The 19,933-nt window shown below is 44.7% G+C and overlaps 1 protein-coding gene across 2 annotated transcripts in view; it reads right to left on the reverse strand.

The window, feature by feature from the left end:
• PITPNM3 (PITPNM family member 3) overlaps positions 1-19,933 on the reverse strand; it is a 147,527-nt gene that overhangs the window by 120,448 nt on the left and 7,146 nt on the right. Inside the window, exon 1 of one of the 2 annotated variants that reach the window (XM_042791791.1) lies at positions 9,244-9,525. The exons of the other annotated variant lie outside the window; for it this stretch is intronic. Within the exon in view, the coding sequence (XP_042647725.1) occupies positions 9,244-9,265 (22 nt within the window). The 5' untranslated portion in view covers positions 9,266-9,525. Of the gene's footprint in view, positions 1-9,243; positions 9,526-19,933 lie in introns of those variants that run through there. 2 annotated transcript variants of the gene reach the window in all.

The raw sequence follows: 19,933 nt of genomic DNA on the forward strand, positions 1-19,933 counted from the left end.
AACCAACATCATTCTATTGTTACTTAATCTGGGTTAAGTATCTCCTGATTAATAATGTAAAATTGAAGGAACTTCTGGCTGAAGACAAGCCTAAAAGGCCTTGCAGGGATTGTTGCTTTTTTGCCATGCTAAAAAGCTTTCCATTTCAGCCACTAGAATTTCCTGGGAGAATCCCCCTGGAGAGGAACTGCCAGTAGCCTGGCTAGAAATCAGTAGAAGTACTGGCTCCGCAAAGAAACCTCATGCTTCCAGCGACCTTGGAATCTGATGCAGAATGGGAAGGGAAGGCAGGGAAAAGTGACACAAACATCCAGGCATAAATTCTGGCTACAAGAAAAGCCCTTGAGAGCATCAGTTTTATTATATTGCATTAGGAATGCTTCTAGATTTAGAAGCAGCTTAAACATAGCCACAGTCTGCAGCACAAGTCTGCGTAAGTTCACTGCAGCAGTTCTTCACATGTACATTTATTTGCTGCCCGGACTGCACTGCATCGCCCTAATACGTTAATCTTATTGAGTCTGCTTCCTTCTGTGCCAACAGATTTGCATTAACCACCTTAATAGGACTCTATTAACATTTCTTGATTACATTAGACACTGGCATTGCCTGAACTAACTGATTTGATTTACAGTGTCAACTCTGGCATATGTTATTATTTTGTTTCAGAGAACTAAAAAAACAGGCCTACTCCAAAATACAGGCCAACTTCTTGGTAATGACACTTGATGCTTCCACGTTAGTGAACTTTATTAGATTCTTAGCAGCCAGATTTCAGCAATTTTTGCAAGCAGGGTAGCAATTTACATCTAATATCAGTTGTTCAGTATCACAATTTCTGAGGATAGAAGGAGAAACCATGTAGAAATGCAGTGACTTTTACATAATCTCACGAAGTCACTAATTTGCCAGTTATGATAGCTGAACTAGAAGCACGTGCGGTATTTCCCGTAGGCTGTTAAAACAGCACGACAGACTAACAGTGGGATATAAGGGGAACATTTCCAAGCGGTGGGACAGTTCAGTGAAATCAACAGGTGCTTTTCTTCTAGGAGGAGTAGAAGCAAAGTGTCCTATCTAAACAATTTTCTTTTGCATAGTATTGCAGGTTGTTACACTTGCCTGTTACAGAGGGAGTTGACCCGGAGCTTGCCCTGAGCACAGGGCCAGAGAACATCAGGGGAGAAGATAAAAGCAGAGCCATCTTGCAGCACCATGCACAGAAGCTGAATCCTCTAGCTAGGCTAGCACTAATTGTAATTAATTCTAATTAAGAGTAATTATAATTAAGATTACAATCAGCTATTTTCTTCTGTAAAAAAAGTCTTTTTTTTTTTCTTCAACAAAGAACAGCTGGAATTCCACTGGTAATTTGCTGCACCTGTGATCTAGTCACATGCAATGAGGTGAGGTGATGAATGAGTAAAATACAACGTTGAAAAGCACTCTCTTGATTTTCCCTATGATACAGGGCCTAGATAGGAACAGGGGATGTAAGGGTTAATATGGGAATAGCAAGAAGGGGATGACGAGGGAAATAGTCGAGATAAGAGTTTGCCTAGCTTGTACGAGGTGTTTGTGTTGCTCGACCACTATCTCCTGTTTAAGTAAAAAACCTCCTCCACCCCTGAGTAAGTGAAGATGTTTGTGTTGATGGACCACTATCTCCTGTTTAAGTAAAAAGCCTCCTCCACCCCTGAGTAAGTGAAGATTACCCCACAACCGGCACAAACCTGCTCTGCCGGTCCAGGGGGTGACAGAGACTGCGCGGGAATTCGGGGTGAAAAGTTCAGCACTGAGGAAGAGGAGATACTTCCTCCCACGACCACCGCCCAGTCCTTCACGACCCCTGCCCAGGACCAAAGGAACTCACTGCGCAGACTCAACTGGGAGGAGATCATGGAAATGCTAATTTTAATACGAAGCGGGGATAGGTGATGCATATGTATAGGCGTATTGCGAAATATTATGAATATGTAATCATTTGCTCTATAAATCTAAGGCAACAGTACCACATGGTTGCACATATTTGGAGGAGTGATCCCCTGTGTGCCCAGCGCTGAATAAACATACCTACTTTACAATCTATCAGATTGTGGAGTCTGTTTTCCGCACGTCACCTATACTAAATCATTTATCATCTTAATTTTTCTGTGGCTGACGTTATCACATATCTGCATGAAGATAACTGTTGCAGGACCTACAGGAAACAATTTTCCACATCATAGTTATATTAGATCTGGGTTCATGATTCACCATACTTTACCATACCCTCCAACCTCACAGTAACTCTCATTATATGAGTAGCTAATTAAAAGCAAAGTCACTTCTGAATGTTGTTGAAAAAGAATCATTCAAGGTAAGATTTCTAATATGCTCATTAGCCAATTTACCCACACTAGATACTGATTTCCTTAGCACCAAGATGTGTAAGTAAGGATCACAACTGAAACCTGTATCCTGTACAGCAGTAGCTTCCATAAGGGCAAGAGCAGCAGATAGTCACTTGCATCCTCTTGTGATAGGCAGTAAATAGCTAACTGACCCCATACTTGAACAAGCACCTAAACTCATCCCTGAAGAACATTCAGCCACTCTGATCCTCATATACAAAAAGGGAGGAAAAAAAAAAAAAATCCTCTTCCCAAGAACATCCAGGATGTCACTTGACTAAGAATTGCTACAGAAATGGTTCCACATCCTATTATGTGACATTCTTATTTCTGTTCGAGGGCAAGTCAGACTGTACCCCTGTAGAGGTAATCCAAATTTAGATGCAAGACACATTTCATCCTTGGTGTTTAGTGACTGTACATAGTTCCAGCAAACTGCAGAAGAAATAGTTCCCACTCATGTATCAGCAGCTACTAATGCCATCCATACAAAGAGAAAAAAAACACTACAACCATGCGAGCAGAACAGCCATGGGAAAAGCCGTTCCACTTTCACCCACAAACACCAGCAGAGCTCATTTGCTCATAGTTGCATAAGCAATTGATGCTGCTGAAGTCAACAGTAGTTGTAAAGTGTATATAAAAGAACATTCAGGTCTAGTTTCTCCTGGTCAGGAGGCATAAATCTGAACTCCTTTCAAAAGCACTTTTTTTTTTTTTTTAGAAGTGTGACAAACTGGCAGTGATATGACAATTAAGCAGCACATGAGTGTACTGCATTCCACGTGATCTGAGGGTGTTTCTAAGAGAGGAAAAAAAAAAAAAACCACCAGGGGAATTAAAGTGACTTTTCTGTAGCAAACATTCTCAGTTTTCTGAACTAAGGAAATGGAAGCAGAAAAATAGACAAGTGAAGTAAGGCCTAAAAGGCTCTAAAAAGCACTTTAAGAAACAAAGGTCTTCCTCTGAAAACTGAATAGCTAATGCTGATGATTCCTGACTTTAACTTAACCACATTCCTATATAATTTTAAAAGGCCTAGTGTCCAAAACCCACTCATTCTGTACATCTCAAGCATCCTAAAACAGCTCACCACTGTCACTTAGTAATTCCACACACTCTGCTACCAGTACCAAAAATGCTGTTTCAGTATTATTTTTAAGCAAGGACAGTATTTAAAATACCTATCAAGTCAGGAGAAAGAAGCAGCATCTACTTGTTCCTTTCCAGTAACTGGCATTACCTCTGACTTGGAATAAACCAATACTGTACAGGGTAGGCCCCAGATCTTTAGGTGCAATACATGTGAAGATGAAATGCGTGCAGAACACAGTAGTACCTTCTGTAAAATAGAAGGAACATTTGCCTGCAGAAATTATATCCTCTAGCAGACAGCATGTTTTACCAAGATACAGGGCTCTGTCACTGGATCTAATGAGTTGAAAAGTCATTTTACAAATGCACCGGGAAGCAAGCCTAGCCCTGCTGTGAAACCACAGCCATGTCACCTTTCTCCACTGCTTCTGCCTTCTCCTCAGCTTGAATTAGCTTTTACAAACATTAACTGCAACCAAAAGAAAACCATGACTCGAGTCATCACTGTTTACAGCAGCACTTCACCAGCTGGATCAGCACAAACACTTTGGGAATGAAGTAGCAATGATTTTATACCTGGAGCGTATTTATGAGAGGGCAGAGTAGCAGAGGAGTAAGCACAGTCCAGAAGCATCAATTTAAGAATCACTCCAGCATCTCCTAAAGGCTTTCTTCTCCTTAACAATGCATAAAGCAGTGGTTTTCTTGTCCCACAAATAGGACAGATAGAAAGAAAGCAGACTGATCTGAATGCCAATCATACCCGTCCCTTGTGCACTGGCAGTATCACTAAGGTACCAGGTTAGTCCAACAGACCATCCAGGCTCAGGTGTGCTTGTACCCAGCCTTCCAGGAAGATGCACTCAAGCAGTCTGGGATAAGAACAGCAGTTTTCGCTTGATGTGATTACAGCAGTGGATTTTCCTGTAAAACTAATTCAGCAAGAATCACGTTGCTGTCATAATATTACAGATTTCAAGTTTTGCAGCAGGTCCAGCAGTTCGCTACATCTTTTGCTCGGTAACAAGAATTCGCACATCAAGCCTAGACATAAGCACATGCCACAGACAGGCGACCATAAAAAAAAAGCACTCCTAAACACTACTACGACACCAGCCTAGTTAGCAGAGACAAAATAGCACACCATGTTCTCACAGGTACTGAAAAATCAGTCTTTTGCATACCAGATATTGAAGACTGAATTAATCTCATTTGAAAAAATAATCAAAAATACACTCTGTTGCACAGATTAAAACACTTCCATTTATCAAAATTTATTTTAGAACTGTGATCATTTTGAATTCAGGGGCAGTTTTCCTAATAAAATTAGAAAGAACAAGTAATTTTTCCATTTGGAAAGAGATGCTGGGTAGAAGGAATGACCTTTGCTGTTGCATAATAATACTTCTTTCTGTTCTGCGGGTTTCAGATGCTTCCTGCCTACCCATTAAGTGATTTAACTGAGCTACCCACACAGTGTTACCTAGTGACTACACAGTTAAGACTTACCGAAGGCCAAAATTACCCACTGTTATTTTCTAGTTATGCTTTATTTCTTCTTTGGTAAATGCAAAACTGAAGAAGTACTTTAACTACTGGAGGCACTCCTCAGACTCAGGAGCTCAGGCAAAGACAGACAGAGATGCTGATCCACCTTCCAGTTATTCCTGAACAAAAACTAAAGTATGCTCAGAATAAGCCCTTACCTGTGCACAGACCACTAGAAAAGAAGGACCATATATGCCATTATTGTTAGCAGGGCCACACTACACTCATCCAAAGTCACACAGTGAATCCGTAGCAGAAACTGGAACTGAAATGACATCAGTTGAAACTGAAATGAAATCCACTGCAAGTGGAAGGGGCTGAGAGGGGAGTGGAAGGCCTACGGGGGAGAGGTAGAGGGAAAAAAAATAAAAGTGGGAGGCAAGGTGGATGTCAGAGAGAGCACACAAGGCCGATGGGGATAGGGAAGAAAAAAGCAGAAGGCCAAGGGGGAGAGCGCTCAGAGGAGAAAGTGGGAGGCCAGTCAGGTGGAGGACAGAAGGAAAAATATGAAAAAAGAGAACCTGATGGGAGAGATGGAGGCTGAGTGTGAAAAGAAGGGGGGGGTGTGGGCTGAGGAGGAGACAGCAAGAGGCCAAAGGCCAAGGGGGAGAGCATCACGCAAGGCCAACAGGACAGTGGCTGGCCAGCAGGGGAGGAAGGAGGAGAATGGAAGGCCAAGGGGGAGAGTGTGCAAGGTCAGAGGAAGATGGGGAGATGGAGTGGGAAAGGTGGAGCCCCAAAGGAGAGAGGGAGAGGAAAATAAAAGAGTGGCAGGCCAAAGGTGAGGGAGAGGGAAAGGGGAGGCAATTAAAAGAGTGGGAGGCCAATGGAGAGGCATCCAACCAGCCTAACTGGTAGCTTCTTATAAGGGATGTGATCCTGTTTCCTTCTTCCCACCAGGGAGGGCAGTCACCTCACCCTGCAGTTGAGCCTGTAAGATTGTCAAACCAGCAGAAAATAAACTTTCTAAAAATTTAAGATAGCGAGCTGGGGAAGCTTAGGAGCTGTCATGTGAAAGAGGTGGAAATATGCAAAATTTCTCTTAGTGTTGGCAGCAAGCCACCGGATCACCAAACCATACCTTTCATTTGTTAACCTACAGTAATATAAGTACAGGCTGAGTCCTGCCCTGCTGAAGTCTGTGTACGCTTACAGTCTTGCAAACTGCAGACATGGAAGCATTGCTGGCATTTCAGAAAGAGGACAGAAGAGGAAGAATTAAAAGGAACAGAAGTGCGAGCTTCGAGGACAAGTACTAGGAGAAAGTTCCTGGTTTAAGAGGCAGCAAAATGAAAGGCAAGGTCAGGAGCATACAAGTGGGAGAAAAGAAGAAAGGTAATGCTGAAAGGGCAATAAAGCAAGGAGGGTCTTAGAGTGAACAAAGTCACTAAGTTTATCAGAGAAGCTGCAGTCCAGCACTCCCTCTGAGAGGACTCCTGGGCTGACAGAGGCACTGTACTGAGACAGAATTTCTAAGAGGTGGGAAAAGGGTTGATAGGTACAAAGGAAAAATTGAAGTGAAGGTAAGCATTAAGGGAAGAATAAAGTGGCCACTTCTGGAAAGAAAGCGGCTTGAAGAGAGTCAGTGAGATTGAGCAGATACCAGGAAAGGCTAGAAAGTGGAAAGGGTCATGAGCTCTCTCTATTCTCATCGTGGCTGCATCAGTCCCTAAATAAAAAACAAAAGGAAAGCAAAGAGCACAGCTGACATAGCCAGAGAGATAGTTAAGAACAGAAGAAAATCCACACAAAATGCAGGTTCTCTTGTCAAGAAGTCAAGTGAAAGAGCTAACCGAAGGAACAGTCCAGACACCATTGTGGTGAGAAGTGCCAATATAGCCAACTCCTCACCCATTCCTCACTCAGTGTCTCATCTCACTGCACTTCAGCAGTGAGAAGTCCCTGGTTACCTATCCTGTACATCCTTCAACTGGCAGTTCTGCGGCAGATGGTAGGAATCGGCATGTGTTTGCTTACTTAGTACGGGAAACAAATCAAGAAACTAAGCCATGCCAGCCTTTAAGCCCCTATTTTAAGGTACCAGCGACATTTCCAGCCTTGCACTTTATGGGATTACTGGTGAGATGGAGGAAGAGAGAAAGGAGGTTTAACATGGCTGTTTAGGCTCCAAAATCTAGATCAAGCTTTCCTGTAATTGTGGTACATCTCTTAGAGCTGTTTCTTGATGCTTCAGATGTCAGCTTCGCTGCAGCAGAAATTAAATTCATCCTCCCTCTCAGCAGTATCACCACCTCCTCCAAACTCACTCCCCAAAACTAGAAAAGATATGAATATTCTCTAACCTTTTCCCGCAACGACTGTAGGTGGACCGCCTGCATCATATCTGAAATATTCTACTTTCACAGTGCAGAGATTCTGGCTTTCTGAGGAGTATCTGGCATTTTTGAGTCATTGCTGTCTTAAAAAATGAAGTAGGAGATGAGGAGCAGATACCACACAACCCCCACAGGGACATGTCAGGTAGTGATCTGCAGTTGCTGCTATGTGGTTCTGCAACCTACAGTCCTGCAAATGTCAAAGCATTTCTACACAGGGACTGCTCTAAGCTCTTAACATCCAGCTACTCAAACAAGTCGATCACCTCTAAAAGCCCTTTATAAGCACAGTGTCATTCACGCAGCAGATTTCATGGCTACTAGAATGATGGTCTTGCTTTGTGAAAAGGCTACAGCACTGGCAGGAGCTGCGAGGCAGGGTACATACAAGCAAAACAGCCACAACCCTTCTAGATTTGTGCATACTCCAGGTCACGCTGGTAAACTCAGTAAGCTCAATTTATAAAAGCAACACATTTCCCCTGCTCCTAACCCAGATATGTTTTGCCAGAGCTTCTTTGTGAATGGTCAGTTCTTGCTTTTCTTTACAGTAAGAAGTAGTGACAACATCGTAAAGCTGACATCAGAAGTCATATTTTGTCTACTGAAGTAAGTGGAATTACATCCAAGAGAAATAGCATTTTTTGAAATTCCTGTGCAAAGTTGGGTTTGAATAAGAAACCTATGTATGCAGGCTACATTAATCAATGCTCACCTATTTTCCTATCAAAGTTAGAAGGACTGCAAACCAATGACAAGCACAAAAACAAACAAAGAAACAAAAAAAACCCCAAACACAAACAACAAACAAACAAACAAACTTTTTCCCCATTTGATTATTTCTTCATCTTTCAAAGATGGAAACCAACCACTTAGTTTAATACTATATTTGCATCTTCTGAAATGCTCTCATATTCCTGAGCACTGTGTCTCTAGGCTGCCACCAATCCATGCCTATTTTGGGGCAATAACAAAAAAAATAAACACTGCTTGGCAAAAACTTTGGGGTTAGCTTTAATACTCCATGCTGCCGTAAAGCCCTGCCAAGAACCGGTACCACACTCCAGAGAAGTTGCCCGTTCAGACCAGAAGGCATTCAGTCATAGCACGGTTACGCCTTCACCTTCAAAAGCCGTGGTCTCTGTGTGCAACCTCGAACGCTTCTGCAACAAGACGTTTCTCATCTGTTCTACTAGTTGGCACTGCTCATTCCGCCCAGAGAGTACATGCCGCCCGGTGCGGGGCTGCCACTGCCACCGGCCATGGGGCATCAGGGCTTTGCTGCCGAGAACCTGCAGCCAGGCTGCTCAGACTCTGGAGGAAGCACAAGTTAAAAGGCACGAGCCTGTAAGGCGCAGGAGAGACTGCATCCGCCTTTTCCTTCCAGCGGGCCCTCCCCAACAAGCACACCTGTATTATTTTCAGAGGAACCCACAGCTGCTACGTCCCAGTCTCCCTCTCCCGAGCAGGCGGCTGCGAGCACCGGCTCCACAGGGCGGCAGCCCCAGAGCCGGGAGACCCTTCCCGGCCCAGCACCGGGGAGCGCCCGGCGGAGGCCAGGCAGCAGCCGCCGCGGCGGGTGCCCGCCCTGCCCCCGCACCACCGGCCGACGCGGGCGCCGCAGGCAGAGCGGACCCCGCGCGGCAAAGGCACCCGCGCCCCGCCCGCAGAAGTCGGCGCCCCCCGCTCCGCCGAACCGGCGCTGGGGCGCGGACGGAGCCGGCACCGCCCGCCGGGCCGCCGGTGGGCGGGGAGCGGTGGCGCCTCACCCCCCCCGCCGCGCGGGGCCCGCGCTCCCCTCAGGGCTGCCCGCGCCCCGCCCCGCGCTCCCCCAGGGCCGCCCCCGCCCGCCGGGCGGGCTCGGCGCTCACCTGGGCGCGGAGCGTTCGCCATGGCAGCGCTGCCCGCCCGCGGCCGCGCCGTCGCCAGCCGCTTCAGGTGCTCGTCCGCGGGGCCCGCCCGGCGCGCCGGCACGCCGCGCTCCGCCACCCCATCTGCTCCCGGCGGAGGCCCCGCACCGCCCACTCGCCTGCGGCGCTGGAAGACGCGGCCGGGAGACGCCGCCGCGCCGCTCAGTCCCGCCGCGGCGCAGCCGCCGTCGTTAAAGGCGCAGCAAGCGGCTCCGCGGAGCGTGGGGGCCGGGCCAGGCCGGCGCGGAGACGCGGCCGCTCCTGAGCGGCCTGGGCAGGGCGGCTGGCGAGGTCCGAGCAGCGGCTCTCCCCGAGCGCGCCCGCGGGGCCCGCCTGGCCGCTGCCGGCAGAGCCCCGCGCGTGTGCGGGGCCCGCGCCGCGGCCGCGCGCCTCTGCGGGGCCCAGACGGAGGCCCCGCGGGGCCGCGGGCGGTTCGCCGTGCCCGCCGGGGGGGGGGGGGGTCGGCGCTCCCCTGCGCTCGCGGCTGCTGCGCGGGGCCGCGGGCGCGCGGCGCTCAGAGCAGCAGCGGGGGTGGCTCCGCTGAGCCGCCTGCGCCCTGCACCGAGCCCCGCTGCTGTCTCCGGCCGCCCCCGGAGCGAGTGACCCCCGGCCCGAGGTGGCGGAGGGCTCACGGTTCAGCCGCTGGTGCGGACCACCCGTGCGCACCGCTCCTGCAAGCGGTTGCTCCGCATTTTAACAGCAAAAATCCTTTGGCTGTTGCCAAGCCCTGTGTCAATGCGGCGGATGAACTGCTGCAAAAGCACTGCCTTTTAAGTCAGTTTACAGTGCTGAGAGAATTGAAGTAGGGAACTTCCAGGGCAGGACCTGCTTCCTCCCTCTTCAAAAGGCTCGCTAGCAGCATTTTTCTAATACCCTCAAGATAAAAACTAGAGTAGCGAGCTTCTCCAGATCTCCCAATAATTGGGAGAAACTCACCTTGAGAAACGTCTTTAAGTGGCAGCCCATCTTATGGGAACAGTGGGAGAAGGCAGGCAGGGAACTTATGAGGGCTTATATTTTATCTACAGAATGTCAGAACACCACCAAATAAATTGCAGTAAACAGAAGTTTTGCCCAAGGAAGCACACAAATAAAGAGCCAAACAAACACAATGCAGCCAAGTCCTAAAGCAACTTACAGGCTCTGTGCCATCACCGCTGTGGTAGATACAGAAATAAACACATGATTTGCTCTGGGTGTTGCTAAGCAGTTCGTACAAGGAGCCACAGCAAACGCCCCTGAAAGCAGAGGGAGAGTGGTTTTGTTTGAGGCATAAATGGAATAGCCACAACTCCCTGCAATTCTCACCCACAGAGCCAGCTGCAAGTAAAATAACTCTAGTTCACCTTCCCCCAGCTATAGGTGGCAGTGATAGGTGCTGGAATCTCCTCTGCTGTTTCACTTGAAGTCCCGTTTAAAAGATCTGACCACATGATTGCTTTCCCAAAGATGCTACAACGTCACTAACCCACCAAATAAAGCAAATCATAGAGAAAAGCTGTGGATATATTCACCGGTCTGGTGGGAGTACTGGCTCAGGGGAAAATGTCTGAAAGGCAAGTATGTTTGGACAAGAGTAGCAAGTTCCCTACTCTATGCTGCTTCCTACTGTGAAAGTTGCAGTACTTTACAGCTTCTGTCTTGTACAGACGTGACCTGCCACCATCACTTATGGGAAGGAGCAGGTCTGTAATCAATGGGATAAACCCACCTATTTTAATTGGAAGTTAACACAGTATGAGTTAGAGTAGGAAACAACAAAAGACAGAGAATGGGACTGAAATGTAGTTTTAACATGTAGTTGAAAATGCATGATTACCCACAGCTATCAAATGTACGACAAACCCATTTGCAGTTTATCATAAAAGCTATCATGACAACAGCATGCAAGGAAGTGATGGACAAACAGCATTTTTCTTCTCCCTGCTATTCACCAAGGGCGAATATGCATTAAGCTTTGCTTTCTGTTATGCCAGTGCAGTATCTCTGAAATCTATGAAGCTGGCATACTCAAAGGCATCATTTAATCTCTGATTTCCAAAGATGATCTTGTCACCTATGCAGAAGCCCAGCACAAGACATGCCTCACATCAGCATTATTTCAGGAAACCTACCTATACTGAAGGCACATCCTAGCAAGAGTCTGTGATGCACATCCAAGAAAATAACCATTACAGAACAGACACTGATATACTTACACTGTAGCCTTTTGCAAAGTCTTCATCCTTCCCATATTTGCATTTAGTCTGGGCATACAAAAGCATAAGTGAAGAGAAGCTGTTCCTAGTTTTAATTCACTCAATCCTAACTGCTGTTAAGCAGTTTTGTAAAGGTAGCTGAAGTGACCCACTGTAACTTCTGAGAAGTGTTAGGCTAACAGTCTCCATGTCAGCTACCACACAGAAGACACATCAAAACAGATTCTTATCATCATCTGAATAGAACTTCGAATGAGAAGACAATTTTTTCAAGCACTTGGAAGGACTTTGTTTCCTGGTGAGAAACAACCAGGGAAACTTCAGTGAGACATTTACCTGTCTTATTATCTCCGTCCTTCATTAGCTGTACTCAATTTAATAGCCAGACCAAGATTAAAATTAAAATTCTTTATTTTCCATGCTCCCCAAATTTTCATTGGCAGAGAAAGAACCTGCCTAGAATAGCTCTTCTATTTAGAGATGTGAATCAGTTCACACAGACACAAAACAAGGTAGCCATTTACATAAAATATCTGTACAATTTATCCAAAATCATTCTATCAGTAAGATTTCTGCATAATATTATATTCTGGGTAAATATAAATACCGAACTAAGTCAATTCAGTTTCTTCCTTAAGCAGAAAACACAAGATTATGCAACAATTTAGGCATTAACATCTCTATGAGGTTCAAGTTCTGCAGTATTTTCAAGCCCACTGTATTATGCTCCAGAAAGATTTGGCTAATTGTACTGAAAGAGTAACTTTTCTTCTGAAATGCCTTGAGAATTTGAACTGTATGGAGAACATAAGCAATGCCATACTCAAATCCAATAAACATTAAATTCCTCTCTCTTTTGTCTTCTACTCCCTTTTGCTGACCTGGAAGGCAAAGTACGAAAATGAGAGGCAGAAGAGGAATCTAGGTGTGTATTCCCAGAGCTCTGCTCACCGTGCTCAGAGGTTGTTCATTAAAGAACTCCTTTCAGCTTAGATTGCAAAGAGCAAATTTACACCTTGCAGTGATGGCACACTACAAGATATATCCCAAGCTACTGTATTTACATAGTATGATAGTAGGCAAAAGTGGGAACTTGGGTCAGGAGACACTACTACCATATCAGTTTGAGAGACACTGCTTTTAACTGCCAGCTCAGCTATCTCTTCCCTGCACTCCTTTGCTCAGAGAAAGTAGACCCTGAATAACATGTAAAAACAGTATCTGCCTTTAATCAAAGTTCTATTAGTGCCTCTTTGAAAACACACTTTAAAATCAGATTCTGGCCCAGCCATTGAAAGAAGATTGGATTAGCATTTGATGCCAGTTTAATAGGATTGGTTTGTAATTTGAACATAAACTGGCACCACGATCAACAGGTGCTCCATCCATTGTTAAGATTTTTTTCATGTAAATCATACCAGCAAACTGTACTGGAAGAATATGTTTTATAAAGCAGTTTCTTCATTTTCCTTGCCCTAGATTCTATCATCTGGGAGTCACTGCAGATGTGCTGCCTCCTCAATCACCATTCTCCCCTCAAGGAGGTAGAAAGAAATTAGACCTTTCCACAAGAGCTCTGGATGTAAGAAAGCATAAGCTTTGTTGTTCACACACAACAACACAATTATTCCAACACATGTTCATCCTTAACAGGTCTTTTGCACTGGGCTAGATGCAATGACTGGGAAAAAAAAAAGGCTTTCCATTGGCATGGCTGTCTGAGCAGGCAGTTAACTGCAGCCCTTGAAGGCAGTAAAACCCACAATGGCTCCCTCGAGAGGAAAACATTAATTTACATTGTCCCGAATACTGAAAGCAGACAACTACCAGCCCTTGACATCATAAACCTCCAGAATTTTTTTCTTTTTCCTGAAGATTTGCAAAAGCTTCAGAGATTGCAACTAAATCCTTTCAGTACATAAAGGCACACAGGTTTTTTCATGCATTACAGAGGACACATAGAACTTCTTCAAGAGTCATAGCCAAATAATAATGTAAGAAAAATATCCTAAGCCAGGCAACGGCTTGAGCAGGAATGCCTTTAAAGATATTTATACATCCAAGTACTTGTTGAGAAAAGAATGTAATTCCAAACACATTTACTCTTAATTGTGAACACATTCTGTTTTACTGGTGACCCAAGTTCTTTTCCCTACAATAGAGCAGAGAAACTTCTCTCAATACAAAGCCTCTGTCAAAGGATGCTTCCCCGTCAGTACTAGGTTTTCCAGTGTTGCAAGATGTCTAATTATAGAGATCAAACCTTGTACAAAACATGGTTTGGATGCTAATTCGTGCAGAAAAAGATCAATAGGCACTGCCAGAGGCAATTCAGGGCCACCTGAGGATGGAATCTCAGAGAAGAATGCTATCAACTGACACTGTTGTCCTCCTGAAAACGTATGCCCACCTAATGATCCAAACCTGCTCAAACTGGGCAGGGAAAGTTGCTCTAGCTGTACACTTAAGATCCTAGGCAGCAAAGCTGAAAGTTGATTAGTTGGTTAATATCTCCAGGACTGAACTGAAGCCTGGTTTCTATAGAGTTGTGCCTGCTGACATTAGGTTCAGTCAGGTTTCAGCAGCTTTCGGAACCAAACCAGGAGATTGCTGAGGAAGCAAGGGAAATGAGAGATCTGTCCTCTAAGAGCCAACACTGTTTGTTCAAAGTCAGAAGATAATTGCTTATTTGAAGGAGGGGTGGATGCTGAGTGCAGTTCCATCAGCAGTTGTGGGACTTCAGTGATACAGGAGTGTGAGACTCAAGGAAAGCAGCTGATGAAGAGTGTGTAGTGAAGGTCAGGAGAAACCTTTAAGCTCAGTTCCTATATCCTCCTTGAAGTCATCGTAGAATTTGAGACGCAGCCCTAAGGAGCAGACACCACACTGAGTCAGAGAAAACAGCAGGCGGTAAAGCATCTCACAGCCAAGTGTTGCATGTCAACCACCCACTAGAAATGGGTTGCACTATGCTGTTTTACTTGGAAGGGCTGAGAAATTATCTGGCAGCAGATACGCCTGCTTTGTGGCTGCTCATGCCAGTGAAACAGCCAAAGAAGCTGACTAGGATCCAAGAACAAGCCTTGAGATGGCAACTCTTGGCAACATAACTTCAAATAGTTTGAGAGGCCTCTCTGCACTGTTTGTGTCACTCACAGCCAAAATAAAAAAGAGACAGGATATGTCAGAGCCCAGCACTTTAGGTGAGCAGCATTCTGCCAAAAAATCAAAAGGAACAAAATCATAATCCATCAAGGCATAACATAAGACAGCAGTGGATGGGCAACTGGTCCCAACAAAGACTTTATAGTACTATAGGTACAGGGAATTGTCTAGCAGGAAGGTACGTGGCTTGGTGAGGAGGCTGTGATGTTGCCAGGTTGCTGCTAGATCTAGTTAATCCCAGGTATCAGAAAGGCCTCATATAGCCCTTATTACTGAGGTTGCACTGACTGGGAGCATGATTACTGAGCTTTGCAGCTGACTCTGGATGTGTGATTGTAAAAAGTCCACAACAGACACAAAGCAGCCAAACAAATGCCTGAGCCTGGCAGCGAAAATTTTCCTAACACTATCACAGGTCTTGCTCTCAGAGAAGCAAGGTCTAGCTACTGGCCAAGACAGCTGTCAATAGCTGCAGAAGCAAGAGCTGAAGGAGGCTCAGTCCTGGACCAGTCAGCCTCTTCATCTGCTACTTCTTTATTGGCTCTGAACTGAAAGGGGCTCTTTCCTCCTACCTCAAGTCTTCTCAATAGCCAGAGCCTATCCAATTAAAGGTCTATCAGAGCAGGAGCAGACTTGTGGTGATCCATAATGTCAGGACTGAGGCCTTCTTAAATGTAGGCAAGGAAAATGGTACTTGCTGTTTCAACTCCAGTGCTCTCCAATATTGGTAGCTACATGAGGAAGAAGGCACAAGGTATAAAAATAGACAGAAAATTGTTAAGAATTAAAATCATAGGATTTAAGCAGGATATCATAAGTAATTAATTTATATCTAGTATTTGTTACCACACTGCAGAATCACTGCTTTAATAAAGATTGTCTGTTTCCTCTGCGCTGTTTACAATTCTTTAATAAAAGGGAGAGATTTGCTGGGCACAGGGTAAAGAGCTTCCAGTTCCAGATGGGAGAGAGAAATACAGCTCACAAAACCTCCTTGGGCACACATGAGAGCCCATGGAATATGTGCTCCAGACCCCACAGGAAAGCTCCCACATTCAAATACGCCCATATAGTCATGACTTTCTATACCTGGTAGTGCTGCAGAAAGAGTTACTTAGAAGAAGCAGTCCTCCATGTCAACTCTAAATATCACACCAAGGACAGTCATCTTAGCAATTTTCAGAAGACCAGTTCCTCAGATTAAAAAAAATAAGTGTCCCGAAATTCATTAATCAAAACTCAAATGAATAGTATGAAGTTGTATCAGGTGTAGATTTTTATGCTGTTACTTCAGGGCAATTTGGGGAGATTTTTTGTCAATTTTTGACTTAGTGAGGGGAGGAAGCAAGAAAAAGAGAGCAATGTCTTCATTTTCAAAATGTTAAAATACAGGTCACGTTTGTCAAGCTTTCCACTCTCAAGAATCAGGACAGGACAGTGATAAAACACCACATCGAGAGGGAAGGAAGAAGAAGCAAGCAAACCTAAAGGTACAATTTTTATCTAGATTGCTGCAGGCACACAGAAAAAGCCTAAGGTAATCAGCATCTACCAATTAAAAACAAAAGCTAAAACCTGCCATGCCTACATACTGGTTGGCTCACGCTATAATCTTTCTGGTTAGAGATCTCGTTCTTTCAATATGGAATAGCTCAGGTTTTGTACTCTCTTGCCTCCCCAAGAATAACCCAGACTCTCCAATCTTACTGATATTTGCTCTGCTTTATTGAACCCCTTCTGATTTTTCCATTAAAAAAAGAGGAAGACAACAATAACATTGTGGCGTATCTCCATTTCAGTGGATAAGCACAGGGCATCTAGTCTTTCCATGTGGAAGTCTATCAGTTTCCCAATGTTATTCTTCATAAAGCCAGCCTGTTTTTTCTAAACCATTGTTATAGTGGCTTAATGTGTTGCTAGGAAGCCTTCTTCCCAGAGCTTGATTGCTGGTCCATAGCAGAGCAGAATGTTAGGAAAGATCAGCAGGAGGAAGGACTATGATAAATGCAAGGTTTGTTAATGAATATCATCTTGATCCTAAATCCATCTTTTTTTACTAAATGAGGGACTGGGTATTTGAAAAAAAAAACTGGATGCAGTTAAGAGAACAAACACTAAATGCTAAAGGAATGATCAGACAGCACAGCTCTCTGGGTGCTTTAGAGAGTAGGCTATCTTTAGTCATCTGTTTCCTAACTGAAATTCCAAGGGGAGAGGGAGAGACTCTCCCTGATACCAGGATTTTTAGAAGCATCTATGGAGTTTTCCTGTTCTGCAGTGCAGCAGCTGTTTGCACAGACATACCCAACCTCAATTGCCTCTGGCTTTCTCAGGCACAGACCAATCTCAGCTAGGGCAAGCTGCTTGTCCTGCTTCTGGGAGCAAAATTGCAAAGTGGCCGAACTCTGCAACAGGTCCACAGCTCATGGCACTCAGCCAGGCTTGTGGATGGCTAGCTGCAGAACAAACCTCCATGAACCACATTCACACTCCAGTAATACTATGAGTGAGGTAAGGTAGAGGAGCCCAAGGAATCAGGGAAAGAAGGGTAGCTGAAGTTGTAGCTACCCTGTTCAGCATGATGGAGATTTTCACACCATCCTGCCATGCAGCCCATGTCACGCTGAAGTTAGACCTATCCTTGATAATTATGTGACCGTCACAGGTAAGAAACTCAGAGTGGCACAGCTAGGCTGGCATTAAATTGTCACTGTCAGATACCAATAGCCATATAGCTGCGGTATCAAACAGCCTGTCTGAAGCTGCAAAGCATCTGTAGGAAGCAAGGGAGTTAGTTGTGTAGTTAGCCCCTCTGAGTTCTCTGCTACTGTATATTGCAATCAATACTGAAGTAATACTGTCAGCTATAACATCCCTTATAGCTTGACAATAGCATACACATTTCTTTATACCATGTTTAGAGAGTTAACAGTTTGGAAAATCCCATCATAGACAAACTGGAAATGCACAATGCTCCTAAAAAAAACATTCTTCCCCCCAGCACTTGCACCTTGGTTTCTGCTGGGTACACAAGTTATTTCGAACCAGCTCTCAAAAATATTAATTGGTAAAGAAATGCAGATTTTTTTTTCTTTAATTTGCTGCATATTCAGAAGGTACAAATATTCTCCGTTCACTCAGCCCTTGTTCCTCCTCCAAATTCAGCTAAAAATTCAGTTAATAATTTGGTAAAAAGATATAGGGTGGGTGGGGGGAAGGCCCCCCCAACCCATATTTTTTTATCCATCAAACCACAAAGGCCCAGACTGAGTCAAGAGACTGACTCTACAGTCTGCTCTACATATGCTGGGTGACTCCATGCATATTGCTTTATTTCCCTGCGCCCCATTTCTTCTTGTCTGTAAAGAGAGACTTGTGATGCATTCCTTCACCTGTAATACAATTCCAGATCTGTTAAGATTTCCAGTAGTGGTTTCTCTTGAAGCTAGCAAGACTCACCTACTATAACTCCCAAACTGCCATCTTCTTTCTTTAGAAAGTATCTGATCTTCACTTTACATTTTGAGGAAACAGCCTCCTATGGTATTCGCCGCTTCCTGTCAATAGACAGTTATCATTGTCCTGATGATACACAGAGAATAAGACCACATACCAGGCATTGGCTATTTCAATAACCCACTTTATCTCTAGTAAGAGAAGTAAAAAAAAAGTCTCTGCCTGTAAGCAAAGTCACAGAATGCTGTGCAAAGGAGAGGAAAAAATCTCAGCATTAATTAGAAACTTCCCTAGAAGACACAGATTGGGGGGGTATTGTACAAAACTGACACACTAGTGGCAGAACTTTGGGTCTATTTAAACAAATTAATGCAATAATGCAGCTGAGATGCAGTGAAAACATGACTCAACTTCCTCTGGAGATACTTCTAGCAATAGCTCTACTAGATATCAGCAGTGATATGATTTAGCTTCTTCAACATGGTAAGGTGTGGACTGAAGAAGTGATATGCATCCTTCAATCCTGCTAGGATGGATCAGATCCAGTTAGGTTACTATCTGAGCAAAACCCACCACTATGCTATTAAGAAGATTAAAAAAACGTTTTCCATTTTTACGAGTGTTTCCAAATAAAGCAAGCATACTAACCTATCCACTTTCCTGAACATCTCTCAAAATGGAAAAGTAAAAACAATTATACAAATCAAAAAACACTGACACAGTGCAGTGGAAAGACAGTGCTACTTGGTGCTCTGGAGACTTGAAACTGTCCAGAGGGCACCTGGCAGACTTCAGGAAGCCTTCCTCCCACACGTGTGGGGTTTTGTTCAGCTCACACAAGTTCTGTTCAACAAATAAATCTTCCCCTGGCTCAACTTCACTAAGACATGCTGTCTAGAACCACAAATGAAGCTGATGCAGCTGGATTGCTCAGTTCCAAAATCAGACCTCCATATAAGCCAGGGCAATGCCATCAGTGTAACAAAGAAGAGCAAGTTAGTATTTCACAAGTAGAGACACTCTGAGGAGGCCAGTGCATTCAAGAGGGTGAAATTCCGCACACTCCCCCTGCTCCGTGCCCCCATTCCCACTGCTATTAATAGCCTCTCATTAGGGAAGTCTTCATGCTGGTGTTAAACATCCCTCTATACCCCCTGCCTCGGACTTACAGAACATTTTTTCTTGGTGGCACCCATGATCATCTTATTTATCAGTACCATGTAAGAGAAGGCTATGGAACCATCTGTGTCATGCATAGGGAGAATAATGTCAAGCATGCAGAAACTATGCTTCCAAGGCTGACATTTTCATACTCTTTCATGACCCTTCAAGCTCAGCTACTCCAGGTCACAGTCAGCCTTTCTCTTTCTCTGACAAAGGGGATGTTGCTAGTTTTTTGACATTGAGTCTTCATCCTGGAGCCACAGTACCTGGTGAGTTTTCAAAGAATGTAACTGGACCACAGACACTTTTTTCCTCCACCTCCTTGCCACAACCCAACTCATCCTACCTTTGGCACAGGCCAGGTGCATTAAGCACACATTCATGGTTTTCAGATGTTTTGGGAAGGATTCAACCTGGCAGCAAGGTTACAGTGGAGATTTGCCTCTTCCACTTGTTCTGCTTCTGCATAACTCACTGCCTAAAGGGTCAGTATCACATTGCCCACAGAACTAAACATACACAAAGCAAAATAAATCCATTGCAACTTTCCCACAGCATTGACACTCACTGATCCAGAGCCTGCCCTGTTTGGGTTTGGGCAGCAGGCTTCTGCTGGTTTTAGACTGGTAATGATGCAGGACCCCTTCCTAGTAAGACCCACAAGGCAC

Source organism: Tyto alba, unplaced genomic scaffold (genome assembly GCF_018691265.1).
Source record: "Tyto alba isolate M040663 unplaced genomic scaffold, T.alba_DEE_v4.0 Super-Scaffold_19, whole genome shotgun sequence".
NCBI classification, from domain to species: Eukaryota; Metazoa; Chordata; class Aves; order Strigiformes; family Tytonidae; genus Tyto; species Tyto alba.